Source organism: Camelina sativa, chromosome 19, assembly GCF_030686135.1.
Source record: "Camelina sativa cultivar CO46 ecotype springtype chromosome 19, ASM3068613v1".
NCBI lineage: Eukaryota > Viridiplantae > Streptophyta > Magnoliopsida > Brassicales > Brassicaceae > Camelina > Camelina sativa.
Window position 1 is genome coordinate 27,559,184 of NC_141898.1, and position 14,118 is coordinate 27,573,301.

General features: G+C 40.1%; 3 protein-coding genes across 12 annotated transcripts; 2 read left to right on the plus strand and 1 right to left on the minus strand.

Moving 5' to 3' along the window:
• Positions 1 to 2,336: 2,336 nt before the first annotated feature.
• Positions 2,337 to 4,967, minus strand: LOC104773992 (uncharacterized). 4 transcript variants are annotated; one of them, XM_087502365.1, is made up of 5 exons: positions 4,830 to 4,946; positions 4,675 to 4,729; positions 3,830 to 3,955; positions 3,353 to 3,717; positions 2,337 to 3,176 (listed from the first exon to the last, which is right to left on the minus strand). In XM_087502365.1, the coding sequence occupies exons 4-5, from the start codon at positions 3,707 to 3,709 to the stop codon at positions 2,811 to 2,813; spliced, it is 723 nt and encodes a 240-aa protein (XP_087358491.1). In that variant the 5' UTR covers positions 3,710 to 3,717; positions 3,830 to 3,955; positions 4,675 to 4,729; positions 4,830 to 4,946; the 3' UTR covers positions 2,337 to 2,810. The 4 variants fall into 4 exon arrangements, with proteins under 4 accessions (XP_087358491.1, XP_010496967.2, XP_010496966.2 ...); XM_010498665.3 differs by having other exon boundaries at positions 3,830 to 4,570; positions 4,830 to 4,937; XM_010498664.3 differs by lacking the exon at positions 4,675 to 4,729 and having other exon boundaries at positions 3,830 to 4,674; positions 4,830 to 4,967.
• A 1,148-nt stretch (positions 4,968 to 6,115) lies between these two features.
• On the plus strand, positions 6,116 to 9,979 carry LOC147921152 (RNA-binding KH domain-containing protein RCF3-like). 7 transcript variants are annotated; one of them, XM_087502037.1, is made up of 8 exons: positions 6,116 to 6,319; positions 6,682 to 7,295; positions 7,393 to 7,809; positions 7,896 to 8,153; positions 8,270 to 8,527; positions 8,608 to 8,681; positions 8,857 to 8,930; positions 9,037 to 9,979. In XM_087502037.1, exons 2-7 carry the CDS (start codon positions 6,714 to 6,716, stop codon positions 8,903 to 8,905), a joined length of 1,638 nt encoding a protein of 545 aa, XP_087358163.1. In that variant the 5' UTR covers positions 6,116 to 6,319; positions 6,682 to 6,713; the 3' UTR covers positions 8,906 to 8,930; positions 9,037 to 9,979. The 7 variants fall into 7 exon arrangements, with proteins under 7 accessions (XP_087358163.1, XP_087358161.1, XP_087358165.1 ...); XM_087502035.1 differs by having other exon boundaries at positions 9,092 to 9,979; XM_087502039.1 differs by having other exon boundaries at positions 9,522 to 9,979.
• A 30-nt stretch (positions 9,980 to 10,009) lies between these two features.
• Positions 10,010 to 14,019, plus strand: LOC104735549 (pentatricopeptide repeat-containing protein At5g15280, mitochondrial-like). The gene has a single exon (XM_010455360.3). It carries the CDS (start codon positions 10,157 to 10,159, stop codon positions 13,844 to 13,846), a length of 3,690 nt encoding a protein of 1,229 aa, XP_010453662.2. The 5' UTR covers positions 10,010 to 10,156; the 3' UTR covers positions 13,847 to 14,019.
• Positions 14,020 to 14,118: the final 99 nt, after the last annotated feature.

Genomic DNA, 14,118 nt, shown 5'->3' on the forward strand with positions numbered 1-14,118 from the left:
CTTCGTCTCCTATAAAAGCGGTGCTCCACAAACCAGAGGTGTCAGGGAGATTGGCTAAGTGGGCAGTCGAACTTGGAGAGTATGACGTCATTTATAGACCGACCACAGCCATAAAATCGCAAGCATTAGCTGATTTTGTTGCTGAATTCGCACCAAGCATGGTCCGAGAAGTGATAGAAGAGGTAAAAACGCTTCTGGATGGGACAAGAAACGGGGAATGGAAGCTCTATGTCGATGGTTCTAGCAACATTAGAGGAACTGGTCTCGGCCTAGTTCTCATGTCTCCAACAGGCGATACAGCTTCGAGAGCAGTCAGATGCAACTTCCGGGCTACTAACAATGAAGCAGAATATGAGGCACTGATAGCAGGACTAACGTTGGCTCGAGAACTCGGAGCTCAAAACTTAAAAGTGTTTAGCGACTCGCAGTTAGTCGTCAATCAAACCCAAGGGGATTACCAAGCCAAGGATTCTAGTATGGCTAGATACTTGAGTGTAGTGAAGGAGCTTATCAAAGCGTTTGGTAGCTGCAAGATTAGTCAAATTCCGAGAGAAGAGAACAATCATGCAGATGCACTCGCTAACCTTGGATCCGCACTCAAAACTGACACTTCAGTTAATGTACCGCTACTGATTCTACAGTGGCCAGCGACTAAAAAAGACATAGAAAAGCAAGAGTCTTGCGTCGTGACGACAAGCGAAACATCAAGTTGGATGACGTCAATACTCAACTATCTTCGAGACGGCGTGTTGCCACTGGATCGAGCTGAATGTAGAAAGATCAAGCAGCAAGCTGCACGATATATTCTCAATGGAGGACAATTATATCGTAGATCATTCTCTGGACCTTATTTGAAGTGTATTACGGCGAGTGAAGCTCAATTAGTCTTGGCCGAGCTACATTTAGGAGAATGTGGAAATCACTCTGGCGCGCGAAATCTAGTGCTAAGAGCCAAGAGGGCCGGATACTACTGGACGACGATGAACGAGGATGCTGTACGATTCGTTCGTCACTGTGACAAATGTCAAAGGTTTGCAAATGTCTCAAGACTGCCACCAGAAAATTTAAAGACAATCAGTTCTCCATGGCCATTCATGAAGTGGGGCATGGATATAGTCGGAAAATTACCAACAGCGCCAGCTCAGAAAGTTTTCCTACTGGCTGTGACTGACTACTTTACAAAGTGGGTGGAAGCAGAGGCGTTCAGCCAAGTCAGAGCGCAAGAAGTCAGTAGCTTTATATGGAAGAATGTTATATGCAAATTCGGGGTACCTCATGAGATTGTCACTGACAACGGACCCCAATTTGCATGTAACAAGTTTAAAGATTTCTGCGATGATTGGGGCATAAAATTAAGCTTCGCAACACCAAGGCACCCGCAGTCTAATGGTCAAGCAGAATCGTCAAACAAAACAATTGTCAAACTACTGAAGAAACGCCTAGAGAAGTCTAAAGGAAATTGGGTAGAAGAGCTTCCAGGCGTGTTGTGGGCTTATCGTACCACTACTAAATCATCGACCGGTGAAACACCGTTTTCACTCGTGTATGGAATGGAAGCGGTAATACCCTGTGAAGTAGGCGTAAAAACGGCACGAACCGAACACCCTAACTTGCAGGAGAACGAGAAGCTGATGTGTCTCGAACTTGATCTACTAGACGAGAAACGAGAGACAGCGAAAATAACCAATTGGTGCTATCAACAGGAAGTGGCTAGGAGCTACAACAAAAATGTGCGCACACGAACGTTTTAGGTAGGAGACTGGGTCTTGCGACGTACTTTTCAAAATACAATGGAACAAGGAGCTGGGAAACTCGGTCCCATTTGGGAAGGTCCTTACAAGGTCATCGAAGTTCGTGGGTCAGGAGCCTATAAGCTGCAAAACCATGAAGGAAAAAATCTTCCTAACAGCTGGAATGCCCTGCATCTGAAAAAATACTACTTTTAATGCTTTTGTTTTTTGGTTTTTCACCATTTATTTTTGGTGTTCTTTGATTTTCCCGAGGATTTTCACTACATGTCTCAAGTTATAGACAATGGTTTTAATAAAACTTGATTTTTCGTCTACGTGACATATTTGAGAGCATAGGACACGTCCATGTGATTGTTTAACGTATTGAAGCCGTTGATCCATGAATACATGAACAATAGGCTCTCTACAAAAGATCAAGCAGCAAGCTGCACGACATATTTATTTTTGGTGTAGTCATCTAAACGCGAAACACTCGCTGCAATTACATATTAACGAGACATCGTTGTAGGAATTTAACAAATTCAGCGTCCACCTAATGGTTGGGTACGAGGTGATATACTTGACAGCAAAATACTTGCTTACAAGGAGAAATAACTTGATACTACATTAGGGAATACCATCACGATGCGAAGCATTTTTACAATGTAAAACATGCACAACGTTGTCGCACTCAAAATCTTCACAACGTAGAAAACACCTTCACAACGTAGAAAACACCTTCACGTTGTAGAAAACACCTTCACGTTGTTGAAAACATTTTCACAACGTAGAAAACATCTTCATGTTGTAGAATACATCTTCACAACGTAGAAAACACCTTCACGTTGTAGAAAACATCTTCACAACGTAGAAAACATCTTCACGTTGTAGAATGCATCTTCACAACGTAGAAAACACCTTCACATTGTAGAAAACACGTTCACGTTGTAAAAAACATCTTCACAACGTAGAAAACATCTTCACGTTGTAGAATACATCTTCACAACGTAGAAAACACCTTCACGTTGTAGAAAACATCTTCACAACGTAGAAAACATCTTCACAACGTAGAAAACATCTTCAGGTTTGCTCTCCCAACAAGCATTCCCGCAAGGCTTCCCATCCAGCTATGATAGCTGCTCCATTCAAGAAAAACTCAAGCTCATTCTTCAAAACGTCAACTCGTTTTCTGAGGACCGTGATCTCTTGCTGAAGCAGTTCCTTTTCCTTCAGTAAATCCAAACCTGAAGCCTGAAGATCGAGTATGGTCTGATCAAGTTCTTGCACTTTCGCTTCAAGACTAGAAATTTCATTGCTTTTCGCAGCAATGGTCTTGTGAGCAAAATCGGTTCTTGACTTCTCATTGTCCAGCTCACGCCTCAGATTCTCATTGATTTGGTGTTCAGAAGATAACTTCTTATCGACGAGATGGAAAGAAGACATTGCCTGGGTCCACAAAAAGAGAAGAAACAAAACACGTAGTGAGTAGCATTACAAGTCAAAAGCTAAAGCAAAATTGCAAGTTCTGTTATAAACACTTGTTGAAAAGAAGCATGTGTAAAAGAAGGGAAACGTTTGGAGAACTTTGCTGCAATGGCAAAACATGTCAGTAATGAGTATACCTTGAGGAGATCAGTATAGACGCTATCAATGGTGGAGTTGGTCCCAATGTCGACAAGAGATTCAAAGTTATGAGTGAGAATCTTGCATCTCAATTCCTCGGTAGCCATAGAAGTAGTGGAGCTGGAGACTAACTCAGAGGAAGGAGATAGGACCGCAACAGTCTGAACAGTCCTAAGCCGCCTCGCCTCTGACGAATTTGCGGTGTCGTCATGAGTCTTACGCTTGTGCGTGGAAAGATCACCCAGAAACTGCACTTCATCTCCGGATGAGGAGGGATTAGCCTCTGCTAATTTCCCAGAAGCAGCCATGAACTTTGCAAAAGCATTTGATGTGGAGCTCCGCTGACCATAGGACATGTTGAAACCTGCAGACAAGAAGCGACATGATACGTTAAGAAACGGGTGTGTCTACAAGCTCACATGGCAAGGGAGACATAAACTGGAAAAAGAAAATGAAGTCAAGTGATGCTTTCTAACCCCAGATAGAACTGTTCTCTAAAGCAAACTTGCTGGTAAGAAACTCCACAGAACGATAAAGCAACGGATGTTTTACCACTTCAAGAGCTCCATCCCTAAATGCTAGATTTGCTTTGGAACTGACACCTGCAACAAACCAAGAAGTAGGGAAACCCGGATTATCACCCACTTTCATAAAGACATATCTTTCTCGCCATCCTTCTTCAAGCGTTCTCCTGGAATGTCCCTCAAAGTCAACAGCTAAAGGTGGATGATTCCTCGTATGTAGAGAGTATCTTCCAGGGTCGGTGTCAATTTTCAAAAGGAAATACGCGCACAAGACCTCTTCTACTCCTATGGTAATGGACTCCAACTCCCCAAAAGTTTGAATGGCGGTCCGCAATCTCCAGGCTGATGGGTAGAGCTGGCCAGGAGAAATTGCAAAGCGCTTAGCCACTTTTGCAATAAGGGATGGAATCACCTCCCGCAAGCCTGCCGCAAAATACAGCTCGTAAACAACGACCTCACCATGCTTTGCATCCGCTGCTCGTTCTGAGGGAAGAGGAAGCCTCAAGTTCACAGACGATGGTAAGTTGTAAGTCGTCTTCAGCTTAAGAACGTCATCCTCTTTGAAGACTGAAGGTGGGTTGTTCTGCAATAGCTTCACCTCTAATGACACATTTCTAAGAGACATGCTAGAATCCACACTCGAACTCGACCTACGACGCACTTTCACTCTGTCACCAACGGAGGATAAGCCAGCTACAATGTCACGGTAGTCACCCATTCACGGTGAACAGTCACCTTAGAAACTGGCTACGGCCGGGTACCCATAGGGAAGTTATAGAGAGGGATTGAGAGTTTACCTGAAGATTGTCAAGGGGAAAGAGACTCTATGAGGAAAACTGAAACCGATTGCCACTGGGGAAGGTGAAATGATAAATCAGAAAAAATAATCAATGGTCTACACAAATGGAAGGAATAGAAAATTCTTGTTAAGGAGCAGGAAAAATCGACTTACCCAAGATTATTCAAGAAAATAGTCAATGGGATCTGAGAAAAGTTTCTTCGAGCAACAAAAAAAACACAGCCGCAAATGGCTTAGGGTTTGCAAACAGTGGCAAGTGAGAAAGACGACTGCAAAAAGAAATGGGTCTATAGTGCTGCTTATGGGCCAGTGTTATCTCGTAATGGGCCAAAAGATAAAGCGAGAGTACAAGTCCATTTGCGTTAAGAAGTCTACGCCAGACTCAAGGTAATGTGTCATATGCTTTGGTAAATTATAATTTATACCTATGGATTTATTAAAATAATATCATATGTCTACATTATTCTCTAAATTCTTATTAAGAAAAAGAGAGTGGAGGGCAAACTGTTGGGCATAATTTTAATCATAAAAATTATAATAGATAAATTCTATTATAATTGTGATATATTCTATAAATAATGGAGAATTATGTATTCTCTAGAAGACTATATTGATATGGGCCGTAACGGCAAGCATTGAGTCAATACGGGCCGTAACTGGACCTTGACACCGACTGCGTTCCTTTGACGAAATGACATCATCAAGAGAATATTCGAGTTGATCTCATCAAGAGAATATTCGAAGTTGATGTCATCAGGGAATATTGGAAAACGACCTTATCTCATAAAGAGGCGGTTACACGAATCCAAGTCCTATAAGGATTAGGGTTGACAAGGTTTCTCTATAAAAAGGGGAGCTACGTCTTCATGATACGACACAAAATCGAGAGCAAAAGCAAGATACTTCACGAAACCACAAGGCTCACGACTCAGTTCATAGATTGACTCATTGCACTTGATTTCTTGTACTTCGCGATCGATATTTGATTAATAAAAGCAACTATTCAACATCTGTTTTTTGTTTCCGTAGTCTTTGAACGAATCGATTAATTTTGCTCAAACAATTATAAATTGTTTTCAATCTTGAAAATCATTATAAATGATTTTATATCTTGAAAATTATTATAAATGATTTTTTTATCTTGAAAATAATTATAAATGATTTTTATTTAACTATTTACTTTAGCTTGAAAAATAAAAAGTAATTAATTATAAGAATGAATATATTAGAGATATATAAAAAATATTTGGATATTGAATAGAAAATTTATTTTAATCATGAAAACCCATAAATAATTTACTATAATAATTTTTTTTTAATTTAGATTTTTTTTTAAGTGGTGGTCAACACTGAAGTCAACGTCGGTCTTCATTGGAGTCAATTGACGGGTGTACTGAATTATATGTCTATGATATTGACTGCCTAACGTTATAATTGATGTATATGACAATGTAATACATATACATTATGTATTTGTATAGTTGAGTATAGAATAGTATACTTGTATACTATCAATATTCTGTGTTGGTAGCCATCTCTTTTCCAAAAAAAAAAACTAATTAAAGTCCGCGCAAACCCTAGAAAATACTGATATCCCCCAAATCCTAAGAATCGATTTCGTCTGCGGGGACTCTGAATCAAAGGTTCGTTAATTTGTTTTTCCCCAATCCAAACGTCTCTGAGATCTCCAATTGTACCTATTTGGAGTTCGTCTTAAGTCTGTCTCATTTGGGTTACTTGTAGCTTGTTCGTTTGATAGACTAGTGTTCCGAGTTCTGATTTGATTTGTCTCTTTGATCTTCTGAGAAAATTGATTGATTTATGAATAGATTCAAATGCATATAGTTTTTTTTTTTTTTTTTTTTTTTTTTTTTTTTTTGTGATTGGTTGAAAAATAGTGGATGTTATATTTTTGTTCTACTGTGGTTGGTTGAAAAACTCAGGTTACTTATAGATTTGGAGAGTTCTGATTGTTTAATTTTATAATTTTGATGGGAAGGTACAGAGTTGTTTCCCTATTTTTTTGTTGTTGGAACAATGTCACCGGATCATAGAGATAGCCATAGAAAGAGGTCACGTCCTCAGTCTGATTACGATGACAATGGTGGAAACAAAAGGAGATATCGTGGTGATGATAGAGATTCACTTGTCATTGATCGTGACGATACTGTATTCAGATACCTCTGCCCTGTTAAAAAGATTGGGAGTGTTATTGGTAGAGGAGGTGACATTGTCAAGCAGTTGAGAACGGAGACTAGATCGAAAATTAGAATAGGGGAAGCAATTCCGGGGTGTGATGAACGTGTGATTACGATCTATAGCCCTAGTGATGAGACCAATGCATTTGGAGATGGAGAGAAAGTTCTTTCTCCTGCGCAGGATGCTTTGTTTAGGATCCATGATAGAGTAGTTGCAGATGATGCACAGAGTGAAGATAGCCCTGAAGGAGAGCATCAAGTTACTGCTAAGTTGCTTGTTCCTTCGGATCAGATTGGGTGTATTCTTGGTAGAGGTGGCCAGATTGTTCAGAACATTCGGAGTGAGACAGGTGCTCAAATTCGTATCATTAAGGACAGAAACATGCCTCTTTGTGCTTTGAGTTCAGATGAGCTCATTCAGGTACTTATGTGTTTTACTTTTATTGCCTTTTCTTATGGCGAATGTCTTATGATATCACTTTTTCACTAAGCTTTTTTTTTTTTTTTTTTCTTTCTAGATATATGGAGAAATGCTCATTGTTAAGAAGGCTATGCATCAGATTGCCTCTCGCCTTCATGAAAATCCTTCACGTAGTCAGAACCTACTTTCTTCTGCAATGTCTGGTGGACATCCTCCTGCTCCACTGATGAGCCATGCGGGTGGTCCTCGACTTGTAGGGATAGCACCGCTGATGGGTTCCTATGGACGTGATGCAGGAGAATGGTCTCGCCCTTTATACCAACCTCCAACAAATGAGCCACCAGCAACGGAGTTCTATATTCGGCTAGTTTCCCCAGTTGAGAACATTGCAAGTGTTATAGGGAAAGGTGGTGCTCTTATCAATCAGCTTCGACAGGAAACCAGAGCAACCATTAAAGTTGATAGCTCTAGAACTGAAGGAAACGATTGTTTAATAACTATTTCAGCAAGAGAGGTTTGAATTTCTTTCAGTGGCTCTGTCTTTTAGTTAAGAACAGTATAGCCAACTTTTTTTCCTTTACAATTTATAATCTATTTTAGGTTTTTGAGGACGCATATTCCCCAACCATAGAAGCAGCTATGCGGCTACAACCAAAGTGCAGTGATAAGGTGGAAAGAGATTCTGGACTTGTTTCATTCACGACTCGTCTTCTTGTGCCAAGTTCTAGGATTGGTTGTATCCTTGGTAAAGGAGGAGCCATCATAACTGAGATGAGAAGAATGACCAAAGCTAACATCCGCGTACTGGGGAAGGAAAATCTCCCAAAAGTTGCATCTGACGATGATGAGATGGTTCAGGTATAAAATTCACAATATCATAATGATACTCCTCTAATTTCCATTGCAGTTTATCCTCTCACGCTTAAAGCCCTTCACGTGGAGTGTTAACAGCAGAAGTTATTTTTGATGTTCAGATCTCCGGAGAACTTGACGTTGCCAAGGATGCTCTCATACAAATTACATCAAGATTAAGAGCCAATGTTTTTGACCGGGAAAGTGCTGTTTCTGCACTTATGCCGGTCTTGCCTTATGTTCCTGTTGCACCAGATGCTGGTGATAGATTGGACTATGATAGTAGAGATAGCAGAAGACTGGAACGTGGGAATCCTTATCCTGGTGGTTATGGCTCAAGTGCTTTGTCTTCTGAGAGTTATTCTCCGTATGGCCCGCCGGTATGTCTTCTAAAAGGTTTCATTACATGTTTTTAACATATCATTTCTCACCTAATGACTCTTCGGACGTGTTTTTGTAGGTTGGTGGTAGTAGTAGTACTCCATATGGAGTGTATGGAGGAGGTTATGCATCTGGACGCAGTGGCAGTTCTGGGTGAGTTTATTTATTTCCTGATGTATTTGTAACACTATATGAAGTATTTACCGGTTTACCTTTTAGAACTTCCGTCATCAAGTGTTTCTAATGACGATATACCGCACATAATCTTGGTTTTCGTTTGCCTAACAATTCTTTGTGGTTGATCCTGATCATGGGTTTTTGTCATCAGGTTATCCAGCCATTCTTCTACCTATCGACGCAGAAACTATGATTACTAGAAGCTATTGGTGGGTGATTAGAAAGGTTAGATTATAATATGGTTTGCTTAAGTCCTTCTTTAAAACTTAGTTTACCTAGCTGTTTGTCCCAAGTTTATGACATAACCTAATCTCATCTGTCCCGGTGTCAGATTCTGATTTACTGCTTTCTTCCCTTTGTGACCTTTTCCCGTCCCACTAAAACAGTGTGAGATCCTGAAGCCTGAAGCCAACCCCACAGCCCACAGTTGAAGCCTTTTCCACCAAACAAGATGACAAAGCTGAACCACCAAACTCTACCTAGGAGAACCGATTACATGCGGATGAGATATTTAAGTTTGTTTCAAAACTTTCCATGTCCGCTTGTAACCAAAATACTGCCAAGTTCCTACCCGTTAAAAACCTTATCCAGTTGGCCTTGGCTGTAATGCTGTCTGTCTTTCAGTTTACCTTTTCTTTCCTTGGATCAGATTCCGAAACCTTAGTTTGGTTGCGTGTAGTTCCGTATGTATGAATTATTCAATTTCTGTCAAACGCTCTCTTGCATTGGTTTTACTTTCAGCTTGCTTAAACCTCACACTTACAGGTTTCCGTATCCCAAACTATTACCTGAATAGTCTCTCAAGAGTTGTTACAGATCTTATGCAGGGAAAGAGATGAGTGAGAATATCAGTTACTGTCAACGAACCATTTTGGGCATTAACATCAATCTGTTATCCCTTTTGGTCCACTTGAAAGGTATAGAAACTTCTTCTCTCTATGTTATATGTCTTTGCACATATGCGTGTTTGCCAGGAGTTAAAAGACAGGTTGCTATATCTGGAAGAAGAGACCAATCTTTTGGCCATTTGATTGTCGGTAACTTCATCTCTCCGCGTGAATGACTACGCCAAAGACGGTTCGGTTTGGTGGCTATGACTGTCTGGTTTCCCTGTCTGAGCCACCTCTTCATTTCTTGAATGTTGAATTGAATGATGAGTATACTTTAGATTGGTAGAAGAAAATTATTTTATCTCAACTTTTTTAAGAAAATTATATGAATCAATTTCTTTTGTAAAACTATTTGGATCAATAAATATTTTTCTTATTATAAAATTAGGCCTGTTTATGAATTTTTCAGTAGCCTATTTGATTACAAATTTACAATAAGCTGAAACGGTGTCGCTTTCCCAGTAGTTTCGATCTTTTAATTTCCTTTTTGTTCGTCTCGCACCTTTGGTTGGTGAGAGAGCTCGAATGCAGCAGTAAACTTCCATTGATTACTCCAATCGTATGCTTAATCTTCTCTCCATCACTATTTCCACTCGCCTTCGTTTTCTTAACAAGGTTACATCTCTCTCATGTCGTTGTTACTCTTTCGCGTTTTGTTCTACTACCTCAGCGTCTTCTTCGTCGGGAAATGATTCAGCTATCCCAAGAAATTATGAATCTTCCTCGTTTGATTTACTTTCGAGGTCTCTTAGTGGGGCAACGAAGGTCCGTGACGTTACTGGTTCCTCTCTAAAAGACTTGCTTTTGGATTTTTCCGATGTAGTTCCCAATATTACCCGTAGGTTTAGGAGATTTCCTGGGTTGAAACCCGAGAATGTGCTTGAACTGTTACTGGGTTTTGAATCTGAGATTCAGAAAGATGGAATTGGGAGTAGAAAGGTTCGAGCTTTATGGGAGATTTTCAGATGGGCTAGTGGGCAATATAAAGGGTTTAAGCATTTACCTCAGGCTTGTGAAGTCATGGCATCGATGCTTATCAGGGAAAGTATGGTTAAGGAAGTTGAATTGTTGCTTATGGAGATGGAGAGACAGGGAGATACATTGGTTAAGGAGGGTGTTTTCTGCGATTTGATTGGGAAATATGTTGATGATTTCGATACCAGGAAGGCAGTTATGCTGTTTGATTGGATGAGGCGTAAGGGTTTAGTACCTGTAGCTTCGTGTTACCAGACTCTTATTAATTATTTGGTCAGACTTCACAGAACTGGATCAGCATATAGAATTTGTTTGGATTGGGTGGAGACGACGACGGCTGAATCAGATCAGATGAATATAGATAGAATTGGGAAAGTTATTGAGTTGCTTTGCTTGGACCAGAGAGTGCAGGAGGCTAGAGTTCTAGCGAGAAAGCTTGTGGCTTTGGGTTGTGACCTGAATAGCTCAATCTATAGTAAGATTACTTTAGGATACAGCGAGAAGCAAGACTTTGAGGATTTGTTGAGTTTCATTGGTGAAGTTAAATATGAACCTGATTTGTTTGTTGGGAATAGGATTGTACATTCACTCTGCAAGAAGTTTGGCTCAGAGAGAGCTTATGTATATATGGAGGAGCTTGCGCGCTTAGGATTTAATCCTGATGAAGTTACCTTCGGTATCTTGATTGGTTGGTGTTGTTATGAAGGAGATATCAAAAGAGGGTTTCTTTATTTATCTGAGGTTACATCAAAGGGTTTAAAACCTGATTTGCGTAGTTATAATGCTATCTTAGGTGGGCTTTTTAGAATAGGATTGTGGCAACATACCAGTTGTATTCTGGATGAGATGAAGGAAAATGGAATGTTGCCAAGCTTGTCTACATATAAGATCATGGTAACTGGATACTGCAAAGCTAGACGGTTTGAAGAAGCTAAGACTATTGTCAAGGTGATGTTTAGTTATGGGTTGATAGAAGCATCTAAAGTTGAAGATCCTCTTTCAGAAGCTTTTAGTTTGGTAGGATTTGATCCCTTAGCTGTTAGATTGAAAAGGGACAATGATTCCAAACTTTCCAAAGCTGAGTTTTTCGATGATCTTGGGAATGGGTTATACTTGCACACTGATTTGGATGCTTACGAGCAAAGGGTGAATATGGTACTTGACAGATCCGCGCTTCCGGAATTTAGTTCACGTATTGTTGCTGCATGCAAGGACGGCGATTTGAAAACAGCATTGTGGCTTCATGATGAAATGGCTCGATGGGGTCAAAAACTATCACGTCGGAGTTTTGCTGTTTTAATGAAGAGTCTCTGCGCATCGCGTTTTCATGTCAAAGTAAGTGTTAGCCTATTGGAAAGCTGGCCAAAGCTGGCTAATCAGTTAGATGGAGAAACACTCAACGTTCTCGTCCAAGAATATTGCAAGACGGGATTTAACCGCCATAGCAAACTCATTTTCCATAGAATGGTTCAAATGCATCATCCTATCGATAACGCAACTTACACATCTTTGATAAGTTGTTTCTGTAAGAAAGAAACACTCAGTGATCTGCTGAATGTGTGGGGAGCTGCCCAAAATGCTAACTGGTTACCTGATTTGAACAGTTGCGGAGCTCTATGGGAAGGTCTTATCCGGAAAGGACTGGTGGAGGAAGCGGTTAAACTCTTTGAACGCATATTCATATCATATCCTCTATCACAGTCAGAAACGTGTAGGATTTTTGTCGAGAAGCTCACAGTTCTTGGATTCGCATCTATCGCTCATTCTGTTGTTAAAAGGCTTGAAGGAGAGGGTTACCTTTTGGAGCAAGTGGTTCACAATCATCTTATCAAAGGACTCTGCAAGGAGAAAAATGATTCAACTGCATTTGCTATACTCGACGAAATGCTTGACAAAAAACACTTTCCGTGTATGGAAAGTTCTTTGATGTTAATTCCTCGACTTTGTGGAGCTAACAAAGCAGAAAAGGCATTTAATTTAGCAGAGAAATCAGATTCATCTTCTGTCCAGTATGCTTTGATAGAAGGACTATGCTTAGCTGGGATGATGTTCAACGCAGAAAATCAGTTACGGATAATGTTATCAAACGGGTCTTTACCGAGTAACGATATCTACAATCTGATGTTTCAAGGTTATTGTAAAGGTAACAACCTGAGGAGAGCTGAGGAAGTTCTAGGAATCTTGGTGAGGAAGAACATAATCTGTTCGGTTATGAGTTACAGAGAATATGTTCGTAAAATGTGTTTAGAACGTCAGTTTCTGTCTGCAATTAGGCTGAAGGAGTTTCTTCTGGTTCAAGGACAAAGCAACCCTGGCGGCGTAATCATATATAATCTGCTGATTTTTTATCTGTTTCAAGCTAATAATCACTTGGAGGTTAATAAAGTCTTGCTCGAAATGCAGGGGAGAGGATTGTTGCCTGATGAAACCACGTTTAATTTTCTCGTACATGGATATTCTTTGTCTGGGGATTATCCTAGTTCTGTGAAATATCTCTCGGCTATGATCTCTGAGGGGATGAAACCTAATAAGCGAAGCATAAGAGCAGTTATAAGGTCTCTGTGTGACTATGGAAATGTGAAGAAAGCTCTTGACTTGTGGCAGGTAATAGAATCAAAAGGCTGGATTTTGGATTCTTCAGTTGTCCAAACAAAAATCGCCGAGTCCCTAATTTCAAAAGGCGAAATTCCACAAGCTGAAGATTTTCTGATGCGTGTGACACGCGATGGTATGATGGCTCGTAACTACGATAATCTAATCAAGAAACTATCTGATCACGGGAGTCTTGACATTGCGGTTCATCTGTTGAACACAATGATAAAGAACCGAAGCATTCCAGATTCTTCAAGCTATGATTCAGTCATCAGTGGTTTGCTGAGATGCAATCAGTTGGGTAAAGCTATGGACTTTCAAACAGAAATGGTGGAGTTAGGTCTAAGTCCAAGCATAACTACATGGAGTGGTCTTGTTCATAAGTATTGTGAGGCATGCCAAGTTGTGGAATCAGAAAGACTCATCAAATCAATGGTTGGGTTAGGCGAAACGCCGAGTCAAGAGATGTTTAAGCTAGTGATTGATCGGTTTCGGGTAGAGAACAATACAGTGAAAGCGTCAGAGATGATGGAAATGATGCAAAAGTGTGGCTATGAAATTGACTTTGAGACTCATTGGTCTTTGATTAGTAACATGAGCACTTCTAAAGAGAAGAAGGCAACAGCTGGTGAAGGATTCTTGTCTAGACTTCTCTCTGGGAATGGGTTTACTTGGAAGCGATGATGACTCAGTTTTAAAAGGTTTGAGGCTAATTTAGAAATATAAGAAAATTGAGTTCTTTTATGTAATTTTACGATTGCAAACTCCCGCCCTAAAAGAGATAGCCAGAGTGTTTTAGTTGACTTTGTTGTTGTCAACTTTTGCGTTATGTGACTAATAATATTATCTTCACGTAAGCCAACTCAAAAGCCGAAGTCATCTCTTTGAACTTAAAAAGCGTACATACTTTTGTAAACATTTGAATATGATCATTTGGTTTAGGTGTACTGCTTCAA

What these genes read in the sequence shown, in the direction of transcription:
- LOC104773992 (XM_010498664.3), bottom strand. Translation starts at nt 4,595, where the DNA reads ATGGGTGACTACCGTGACATTGTAGCTGGCTTATCCTCCGTTGGTGAC. An exon ending in AGAGAACAGTTCTATCTGGG is followed by an intron (nt 3,718 to 3,829) that starts GTTAGAAAGCAT and finishes TCTTGTCTGCAG; the next exon opens with GTTTCAACATGTCCTATGGT. An exon ending in TCTATACTGATCTCCTCAAG is followed by an intron (nt 3,177 to 3,352) that starts GTATACTCATTA and finishes TTGTGGACCCAG; the next exon opens with GCAATGTCTTCTTTCCATCT.
- LOC147921152 (XM_087502037.1), top strand. Translation starts at nt 6,714, where the DNA reads ATGTCACCGGATCATAGAGATAGCCATAGAAAGAGGTCACGTCCTCAG. An exon ending in GTTCAGATGAGCTCATTCAG is followed by an intron (nt 7,296 to 7,392) that starts GTACTTATGTGT and finishes TTTTCTTTCTAG; the next exon opens with ATATATGGAGAAATGCTCAT. An exon ending in TAACTATTTCAGCAAGAGAG is followed by an intron (nt 7,810 to 7,895) that starts GTTTGAATTTCT and finishes AATCTATTTTAG; the next exon opens with GTTTTTGAGGACGCATATTC.
- LOC104735549 (XM_010455360.3), top strand. Translation starts at nt 10,157, where the DNA reads ATGCTTAATCTTCTCTCCATCACTATTTCCACTCGCCTTCGTTTTCTT.